General features: G+C 37.4%; 1 protein-coding gene across 1 annotated transcript; it reads left to right on the top strand.

Annotated features, from left to right (window-relative positions):
• The first annotated feature begins 4343 nt into the window (after positions 1-4343).
• Positions 4344-10813, top strand: LOC128862821 (homeobox protein Hox-B3). The gene is made up of 2 exons (XM_054101581.1): positions 4344-6481; positions 9408-10813. Exons 1-2 carry the CDS (start codon positions 5340-5342, stop codon positions 10345-10347), a joined length of 2082 nt encoding a protein of 693 aa, XP_053957556.1. The 5' UTR covers positions 4344-5339; the 3' UTR covers positions 10348-10813.
• The last annotated feature ends 297 nt before the right edge of the window (positions 10814-11110 follow it).

Below are 11110 nucleotides of genomic sequence, written 5' to 3'. Positions count from 1 at the left end.
ATACTCATATCGAAAAAATACAACGATTTCAAAACAAGTTTCTAAAGAACGCAGTAAACGCACCATGGTATGTGAGGAACACTGATTTACATCGTGACCTCAAGATGTCATTAGTATCAGATGTTGTCAAACATTACGCTGTAGCTCATACCGAAAGGCTCGAAAAATATACTAACCCGGAGGCTCGGCGGCTTGCCAATTTAGATGACCAAATATATGTAAATTTCTGTCAGCTGTCTTCCAGTTATATACGTATTTCGTGTAAATACTGTCGAATTTAATAAAATAATTAATATTATTTGATAGTTGTGAACTAGGTGCAATAGAATGAAATGTATTTAAATATGTATAACGTTTCAATAAAAAAAAACACATTTTTAAGATATTATACTCTAAGAAAATGCAAAAAACAAGCTAAAGATCCAATTTTTTGAAAATTCTGACTAAAACTTCTCCAGAAGCAAAGAACTAGTTTCTAACTAGAAACTACAATTTTAAAAAATATATATATACATAGGTATATGCAGGTGTTACTGGCTTTTTATCGCTCATACAAACTTTATTTTTTCAGATTTGTTTTTACAGGCTTCTGAACGAAAGGCTGCAAAATCCACATGATACCTGTTTATCTGGCAACCCTGAGCCTAATTGAAGTTGTTCTGAAAATAAGTATAAACAACAACAAATTTTTGCTTTCCGATGACAAAAAAAAGTAACTATGACATCCTTTAGCAGAAAAACCTCATTCTAATTTAGCAGCAAAAGTTATTTTTGAGCACATCAAATTTCAATTATTTCCACTAAACTTCAACATTTTATTCAAAACCACTATTTTTCAGACAGTAATCAACCATACCAAGTTTACTCCATGAAAAACTTTTAATTTTTAGTGATTTTCTCACAATTTGATTAGGGGTTAAAAAAATTTAAGAAATGAAATTTAGCAAAAAGTTTTAATTTTCAAACATTTCCAACGATTTTTACTACTACTATCGCCTTTCTACTGCTCCCACACTGCCAGTATGTTTCACACCCTAAATTGAACCCTTAATCAAATTAATTCATTTGTTTCGAATGATTTTAGAACCAAAGCTAAAAGGTCGTTCGATTCATTACATCCTTTTGCACATCCCTAAATTGTTCTCACAGCCATATAAAGCCACTATCCTACATCGGGCAGCCAGTCATTCTAACCGCCTTCACTTAAAAAGTTGTTCACAATTTGAAAATTGGAGGCGCGCAAGCGCTCACGCAATCTATCTGCTGTCAAAGTGAAAAGACCGTATGTGGGATTGACACCCCTAAATAGCACACCGCATACTCATGCATCGTACATTTCGAAGTGCTTACTTGCTTTTGCGCATCTCCTGTGTTTCTAAGCATTCCTACACTGATGCGCTGCTTGCAGCGGGTCGGGGGTTAGACAAAACGATACCAGACACAAGCAGTTCGCATGCCAAATCGTCGTAAGCATGCAGGAAGTTTTGAATGGTGAGAAAACAAATACAACGAGCGCATAATACACAAAATCTATGGAAAAATATGTACAAAAGCATCAACAACAGCAACAACCCTGTAGGAAATCCATGCAAGTATTGAATCATATACATATATAATGCGCATGCTAATTTGACAGAACTAATAAAATATAGAACTATTGTATTATTTTATGGCAAAATTTTTACAAGTCTGCAATAATTACAATTCAAGTTTTATAAATAGCAAATCTTAAGATACTTCTTGCACAGAACATGTGAGCTTTGATATCAGTTTACTGAAACTTAAAATTTATACAATTTTTAAACAAAAAAAAATCAAGATAAGTTCGACCAAGATTTTTGCCGAGGCCGAACCGAACCGAACCGAACAAAACATTTGCGGCCGAACATGGCCGAATCTCGATCGTTTCAATTTCGTTTCTTCGATCATTCTCTACTAACAAGTGAGGCATTAGTTCAGAACAATTCACTCTATTTTTTTTTCTTTGTAAAGAAGTTGATGTCGAACTGTCAGAAACATTGTCAAAGGTGTCGTCACACCAATGGTATGTGGGGCATGCTCCCACTAGCACTATAACATTCCTCCTCCACCGCTGATTTCACTCTATCGATGTTCGAAAACTCTAATCCTACAACTGCCTCCACTTCCGAGTGAATTTCATTTAAATTTTCTAGCAACTGCAGTACCTGGCAACGCTGGCACAGAGGAGTTTTAAAGAAGCGCACAACACTCTACGTAGAAGCGCTAAAATTATGGTATAAAGTTATCATTTTCATAAAATTTGTGTAAAATAATTGAATTAACCGCAATTTTTTAAATTATAAAATTCAAATTTGTATAGGTATTTATTGGACAGGTCGAAAGTATGGCAGAAGGGGTAGGAGATAATATGAGCGGCTGTGACTGCGGAACGAAAGATCATTCAGAGAAATCGGTTTTTTTTTCATTCAGTTAGCCAAGCCGGAAAATATTTATTTTATTTTTTTTTATTAATTATACAGCAATTAAGTAATAAATCTCCTAACTATAATACGAAGAAGTACAAAAAACACAGAGCGCAAAGTATTTGAATACCAAACCTTTAGTTCCGAAAATCAATATGCCACAATTCGATTAAGCATTTAAAGCCAAGTGCCCCACAGAAGTCAAACATCTAATGCACTATTTATTTTGTTAGATAATTGTATTTTTACGTGCATGTCTGAAATCAGAAATGGGAGAATACATTTTTTTTATTGAAAATGTAGGCAGCTACGGTGTCAATCCAAAGAGAAGACATGGCGAAAAGATTTTTAGAGGTGTACTACCTAGCAGATCGTTATTCGGCTCTGAGCGAATTTGACTAATGTCCGACGTCATTCGTTTTTTGTTTCACTAAGTTTAGGCTAAATTTTTTGAAACACAAAATGAATGACGTAGAATTCAAAGATCCCCTCAAAAATTGTTTCTTCACCATACCTAACAAGCAAATCTGGTATTTAATAACCTTGAAGGGAAAAGATATTAGATTGTAAACATTGAGCAGTTGATTTTGCTGAAGAGAACTTTTCACCTCATATGGTGAATTAAACAAGTGTTTCGCATATTATTTTTGGCTGCGCATACTTACGTCTCGTATCAGTAAAAAAATAAGGATGATAGCTTACCAGGTTTGGCCAATCCGCTATGGTGAAAAACAAAATTATGTGAGTAGCTTCCGCTCTCACGTCATTGGGGATTCTGCCCGTTCATTTCACACACTCGACCAATCAGTCGAAGCATGAGTGAAGATTGCGTTGATTTTTTTTTTCGTATATAACCAACACATTATCAGTTTTTTCGTAAGCCAACCACCGTGCCAACCCCCATGACGGAAGCAAATCAGCTGATTCCTTCACATTCGCTTAGACCCAGTTAACGGTCTGATATTGGCCACACCTTCTGAAACAAAACTATGTCAATTGAACTATAGCAATAAGGTAAGACACCCAAAGTTATTTTAAAATATTCTCTGCAAATTATTTGAGGCACGCGTTTTTTGTAATCACTTCAAAATTAAGTCTAAACGTTTTACAAGCACATCCATAATAGCACATATGTACAAGGGGGCGCGAATTTAATTCTTTTTTCTGTTTTTGAATAATTTTTTTGTGTACTGCAGCTGTCTAGTTCCCAACTGTCAAATATGATTTAAGCACGATGCCACTTGCAAAAGTTATAAATCTTCCGATGGGGTGATTGATTTTGTGCCACCTTGTATGTATTGATGTATGTATGTACAAAGAAAGCATTACCTTAATTTGAGAGAATCGCATTGTATAACCTAAGGGAAATTATGTCAGCTGCATGACGATAACGTATATTTTATTACAAGAACCTCTTATAGTTTTGGTAACTTTTTTAATTTATAATTAAATATGTCGGATATTAGCATGTGGGCATGTATGTATATAAACATATTCTTTTTATTCAAGTTGAATCCATTTTTCCAATAAGAACTTGTAGCTTTCATTTAACTTCACTTACTGTGCCGTAATTCATCTCCAAATTTTTCCCCACAGGGAAACTATAGCTAAATATGCACATTGTTATTTACCTAGTTGCCCATCCATACACAGATAACTTCATGGTACATTCATAACGATCCGCCTAAAATAAAAAGTCGCACGGATCAACATTCTACGCATGAAATACCAAACCCAAGTGCTCGTATAGAAGCAACAATGTGTGGCACTGCCCTCTTTACACTCGCTTGTGAAGATCGGACGTTGTACTGCTCTTGCATAAGCACCCGAAGCGGCGTACAAAAATGGGATGCTGCTATTCGCCTACCCTCAAATAACTGTGCATTGTGGTCGTACAGCAAGCGGCGGCCATTGCGCTGCGCTGATTGGTTGAGCTAAGGCCTAAGTCAATTGACGGCTAAATTGAGTATAAAAAGGCAATCATCGTTTTGTGGGCACAATTAAGGGCACAGACTTCGTTAGCAATAGACACGCGTTGTGTAAAGGCGGCTGATAACGGTGAAATCAACTATCAGCAATCAGTATTGCGCGTTCACGACTAGTAAACTTTGTGTGTGCCAAGTTGAAACTATTCAGAATCGTTGAAAAGTGTCTAAACTTAACTGCAGCTGGCAGATGAATACTCTTGTATTTTAAATGGACTTAATTCCTTTAATTAAAGCGCTTTGGTGACAAGAATTAAAACTCAACCGAAAGCAAAATATTATACATATATGTATGCATATCTAAATTGGAAAAGTGTGCGGAAAATTGTGCAAATAAGGCAAAGCGATACCGACACTCGGTGAGACGGCTCAGCAACACCAACCAATGAACAACCGATTGCGACCGTTTCGCGGTAAATGCAATTAATTAATTTACAACAATTTAATTTTGTGGCCTGCAGAAGCTTCATCGTAGTCAGCGTAGCGCCACAATCATCAATTCAACACAATTGCATTAATTGATTTTGATTTAATTTTCACGCGCACATAGATTAGGCGCAATGGATTAAGTAGAAACCAAGCGAAATCTGTTACACACATACATGCATACATGCATACAATTGCTGTTTGAGTGGTAAAAGTGCGAGTGAGGACACCTGAGAAAGTGATTTATTGTAAGTGTTGCAGCTAATTGCTATATTTAGCTATAATATCCCACGAATCACAGAGTGTACCTTACAACATATCAACACATACGTATGTATGTATAATAAAGTAAACGGCGCGAAACGTAACGAAATTTTACGTGAACTCCACTAAATCAACAAGTTTAGCCAGCTAATAGATCAAAAGCAATTCGTTTACCACTAAGAAACCATACCCAAGCAACTGTTCGATATTGACATCACTGATGTTAGACACAAACTTTTGCGCAAGCAGTGAAGTACTGAATGATTTTCAAGTAAACATGGAGCACGCCACCTTTGACGACCAAATATTCAACGATTTCTCAGGTCCACTTAGTCCTTTGGGGGCCAAGCCATTAGCACCTTCTGCCACCGGAGTTGGCACGTCCGGACCACACGGTCTACATCCCGTCATGCTGGGCCTACCGCCAAACTCTGTACTACAACACAACGGTAGTGGCGAAATGTGTAGCCAGCGCTTGCCCGACTGTAATACGCTGCTGCCAGGCGGATCGCCAAAATTAGATCCCTACAAAACGCCTGATTATGGTCAGAAACTAGAATATGGTTCAGTAAATAAAATGGGTTGCTACTCCCCGACTCAAAAGTATGAATACATCACTGCCGTGCCACCCAATGTCAATAATCAGCACAAGCTGGATCATCATGCCGCACATCCACAGCAATACTCGGTCACACCACCACCACCGCCACCAACGAACGGTGGTGTCGCCAGTCCCAATGGCTTGATTCATCACAAACAGTTGCACAATCATCACCAAGCCCCTATGCTGGCTGACTACCATTCCCACATGTCGGCAAACAATGGCAAACTTGACTACTCTCCAAACTCCGCTGCGGCAGCTGCTAAATTGGAGTATGAGCAGCACATGCAACAGTTGTATGGTTCCAGTCCTCATCATACGCCACACGGGCATGACGGCAACGGCGGTGCGGTGGTGCTGAACGGAAATGAGTCTGCGCAGCAAGCAAATGGCCTAATCTCTGGCAACATGGCGCATAACGGCGCGGGCGATGCTGTTCTAATCAACACCAACAATGGAGCAACAAGTGTAGTGGGCGTCACAATGGCAGGCGCGACAGTAGCACAAGCTGGTAGTACAGGAAGTAATGCCCAATCGGGTAACAATAACAAACATAAGAAAGCGGACGAGTTGTGTCAAATGGGGTCCATAAATGGCAACGGTGGCGATATGAACTCAAATGGTGGCGGCGGCAATGGAGCCAATGCTAACAGCGGCAGTGGTGGTGGTGCGAATGGTCCCCAATCATCGACGCCACCAGCAAAGAACAAGAACGACAAGAAAAAGGGCGATCCCAATGGCATTAAGAAGAAGAAAACGCGGTAAGAGACGAAATTAATATTATCAACTTTTTATTTTGTGTGAATTGTTGACAGCAGGAAATCCAAGCTTTTATCTGACGTTTTTATATCGAACCCACTCACGCAGTAGAAGATGTGTAATAAGTTGCCGCGTTTAATGCCTAATTATGTGCCTACAAACATATGTGGATACATAAAAGCACAGCGGGAAGTGCTTGGCGTTTATTATTAATTCATTTTTGCTCAATTTTTTTGTATGCAATTTATTGATACACAATGTGGGAAAATGATTTTCAAGGGTTTAACCAATCAATAATTATAGACATGTATATGGGTACTTCCATTTCTCACAGAAATAGTTGACAGATAAGCAGTATGACCGTTATGTTTTATTAGGCCCTCTGCACATTATACGTCAAATCTTAGTAAATAATAGTATCCTGATCCTCTTTACACCAGATTTTAGCCAGTAAGTAAATATTGGCCCTTTTATCAAGTGAGACTCCTATGCGCAAAATTTAAATTCAAAAAAAATTATTATAAAAAGGATTATTAGATTTACTTGACAATTATCATATTTAAAAGTTTTCTTTTGAGGCACCAGCGACTGCAACTTACAAATAATAAAATGTTACCGAGAACAAAACTAAAAAATTACCGTTATTCGAGCTCTATATTTTTTCTTTCCTCATATTTGTTGTTGTAACATTAGATGTTGTAATATAAATTTTAAAGTGTAGTTGCAATGTTACAAATCTCCTGATTTAATCAAGAGCCAAAACAAAATATATAATTATTGGACTTACCAAAACAAAGAGTGGACGTTTTTAAATTATAATAAACTGTAAATATATATAAAATAGGTGAGGTTAGGTTGGCCCGCTTGGCTGAAAGCCATCACACAGACCTATTGGTCCTTAGTGTTACCAGATGGAGCTAGACCTTTTATAAAATATAGACAATATATAAAATTGGCGCTTACACCTTTTTCGTGTTTTGGGAGTTCGGCCGAGCTCCTCTTCCTATTTGTGGAAATACTTTCACATATTATTAGATGAAGAAAAAAATGCTGAGTATTTTCCATTACATCGGGCTTTTTTTAGGGGTTGAGAACTTGAAGTGGTAATACAAAAGATAAATATTGATTTTTTTTTTTTCATTATAATCTAGTAGATAAATTCATTACATTTATTTTGTATATATTCGCCGCGGCTACGAGTTGCATGGTCCATTCCATCAGTCGAATTTGTTGGCCACTTTGGGTTGGGCATAGTGCACCAAATAATTAATGCAAAAAGCGGATAGTTAAAACACTCAAAAACTGACGACTTGGTGATAACAAAATCCTTATTTTAACAACCACTAAAAAATTAACCATAGTGTAATTTAGCGGCAGTGCAAAATGGCCAGCCCTGATGGCAAGTTGCGCCTCTTTTTGGAAACAACAATTCAGCGGTCGATAGCGCTCGCCATCCACCGTAACAGCAGTTCTTTCCTCATTGCGAAAGAAATAAGGACCGATGATGCCGCCAGTGCTCTATGAATTTCGCGAACAGATTTCTTTTTTTTTAAGTAAATTTCCAGAATTTGGAAAAGTTACTCTGGCGTTAAGCGATTCATGATGACTTGCGAGGCCTTAAACCTCAATCATACAATCGTTTTACACTTGTAAAATAGACAGCTGCAGTATACAAACAGACAAGCAAAGGTCAAAATAAAGATTACCATCCCTCAAAATTTTTTTATTTAGTAAAAAAGTTATTCACAACAAAATTAAATGATTAATTTTGCGCCACCTCGTGTAGTTTAAAGTTGACATGACGCGTAAAAAAAATCACAAAATAAAGGCGGAAAATTAATAGAAGTTATTAATAATTTGCCTGTAACTTAATATCTGAGAATTCGATCGCAAAGAGAAAAATATCCAAAACAGTAAATGAACGCCAAACCAGTAAAACCTGCAAGTTTTACGAAAAAAAGTTAAAAAAAAAATAAACCAAATAAAATGCAAAATAACGAGCTTAACCTTACATGGTTTTATTTTGTTCACAATAATTTGTTTCATTTCATCATCGCTGTCAGATGAAGAACATTTCGTTAGCATCTTTATATTTTCTTAGCTTCTGCCTATGCATGTATGTATTATATATACCTTCAATGCCTTTCGATTTGTATTTCGGAAACTGCAGCAACAGCAACTACAGGCTATGCTTCAGAAGTACATACCTCTATACCATTGGCCAACTCCTATTTAATATGACTTCAAATAAACATTATTAATGTTGTCTAAAATGTATTAACTTACATTTTCCGTTTTAATTACCATTTTTATTTAAATTTAGTTTTTGACTCAATTCTCAAATTTTAATTCGTGTTTATTTTTACTTTGCGATCAGCTCTTTGTCTCAATAGCAAATTGGTACAAGTAAAAATTTATCCAGTAAATACTTGGAATTTCCCCTCTAAATGAAATGCCACATTGCTCTCTCTCTTTCCCCTACTTTGCAAGTTTACCGTTTACTGTTTACATGCTAAGCTTTTGAAATCGGAAAACGGTTTGCTTCAAAGATGGTTTGAGATAAATATGTTATACTTTATAATGTGATGGTTAAATTTCTGTCTTTAGTTCCAACATTTAAACTCAATGTGATTAACAAATTTTTTTAAATAGATATTTATGAACATTCTTAAAACAACGTAATGCGAACTTATTTCACTAAACAAAGCCATAAAGTAATGTTACATAATTTAATTTGGCAAAGGCCTCTTTTTACTTTAAAAGGTTAAATTAAGGTGTCATTCGTTAGGGTACTTCATACCCATATTTTGTGTACAAGTATTTTTCGATATTATGTGAGCTTTAGTAAGGACCAAGATAATAAATTCTCATATTTTAAAATAGTTTTTTTCCAAAAATTAATATTCGTTTAAAAATCTTTATTTTTAGAACCACTTTTACGGCATATCAGCTGGAAGAACTGGAGCGTGCATTCGAACGTGCTCCCTATCCGGATGTATTCGCACGTGAAGAACTCGCCATTAAACTCAATCTTAGCGAATCGCGCGTACAAGTGTGGTTTCAGAACCGTCGCGCCAAGTGGCGCAAGCACGAGCCTCCACGCAAAACTGGCTATATTAAGACAAACACACCGCCCAACTCCTCAATGAATACCTCACTTGGGCCACCGTTCGCTACCTTCCCACAAACGACCACTGTTACGCCGCCCGGCAGCATGGACAGTTGGACAAGCTATCAACCGCCCTACGAACTTAGTCCCCAATTCAGCTTGCTGTCGCCGGCTGCCAGCCCATATGGCACATACTCAAGCCAATACGGCACTTATGTGCACGAAAGCCAACTGTTCCCAATGCGTCACTTCGAGTATGGCAGCCCGCCGCGATTGGAAATGGGCGGCCCTGGTACGGATGATGGCAGTGCGACGCACAAAATGCACTCAGCCGACGGCGGTTATGGCCCATCTACAATTGATGATGCCAATGCGTCAGCGCATATGGGCGATCACAATGTTGTGGTAATGCATCATCAGGTCACAAATAATGGTAAATATCTAACCAGTGAAGAGGCGAAATATGTGAGTGTGGGTGGTGTGCCGCACACATTAAGTCCTTTGGATCCACATCACTCCAATGGGGGCTGCCATGTAGCTGAAGCCCAGCCACACCCGCACGATGGCAATACAGTGATGAAACAACACTACGGTACTATTGTAGCAGGAGCAGTCGGCTCGCAAGGAGTGGAGGATCCGAGCAATGATGGCACCACGTCTAGCCTACAAACTGTGATCAAAAATGAGGAGAATGGCAGTGGACCAGGACAAGGCGCCAGTGTGACTCATAGTTATGTATTGCCGCCTTTTTTGCACTAAAGGAAATGCTCTCACATCGGAAACAGCGGCACGACCACCAGCAATTCCAGACGCAGTGGCCCCTATCGACAGCTGGATTATTTAGTCACGACATTTTACGACGCCGACGTATTCAACGTAATACGACTGGTGCCATCGTCTCGAAGACCTGTTTTCAGCGGCCATTGTGATGCGAATTAAGGTAAATGTTATTCGAACGAGTTCAAACAGCTGCTGCTAAGGTGACCAGAAGATTGGAGTGAAGAGCATTTCATAGTAGATATTTCAAATTCAATACATTCGGTTCCTTTTTATTTTTAAGAATATGTGCGTAAGATTGTAATTGTGTAGGAGATATGTACATATAATAAATGAATAGTTGAAAAATAAATTATACATAAAATAAATGTTATTATAAGTTACTGGAAACGGAAAAATCGAATAGCAACAGAATCCAGAGTCTTGCCATGTTGTATGTATCAGTGTGTAGTTGTTAGATTAAAACAAATTGTCAAAACAATTTAATTTTGTATAGAATAAAAATCCTGTATTTTACAATTAGCTTTTTCAAAATAAAATATCTATATTTATTACTTTTTGTACTAAATGTATATTTTTAAATTGTATGAAAACTTCGATTGCATTCCATATGTGCCTTTTTACCTTCTTAGTGAATTCAGAAATAAGTTTTAGTGCTTTTAGACGAATACCAATTATCAATGTAGGAAATGCTATACGATTTAAGAGCTAAAACGCATTCCGAATGTGCCTTTTGTATTTATGT

Source organism: Anastrepha ludens, chromosome 2, assembly GCF_028408465.1.
Source record: "Anastrepha ludens isolate Willacy chromosome 2, idAnaLude1.1, whole genome shotgun sequence".
NCBI classification, from domain to species: Eukaryota; Metazoa; Arthropoda; class Insecta; order Diptera; family Tephritidae; genus Anastrepha; species Anastrepha ludens.
Note: the sequence above shows the minus strand (reverse complement) of the source record. Positions and strands in the feature narration are given on the sequence as shown.

What these genes read in the sequence shown, in the direction of transcription:
- LOC128862821 (XM_054101581.1), top strand. Translation starts at nt 5,340, where the DNA reads ATGTTAGACACAAACTTTTGCGCAAGCAGTGAAGTACTGAATGATTTT. An exon ending in ATTAAGAAGAAGAAAACGCG is followed by an intron (nt 6,482 to 9,407) that starts GTAAGAGACGAA and finishes CTTTATTTTTAG; the next exon opens with AACCACTTTTACGGCATATC.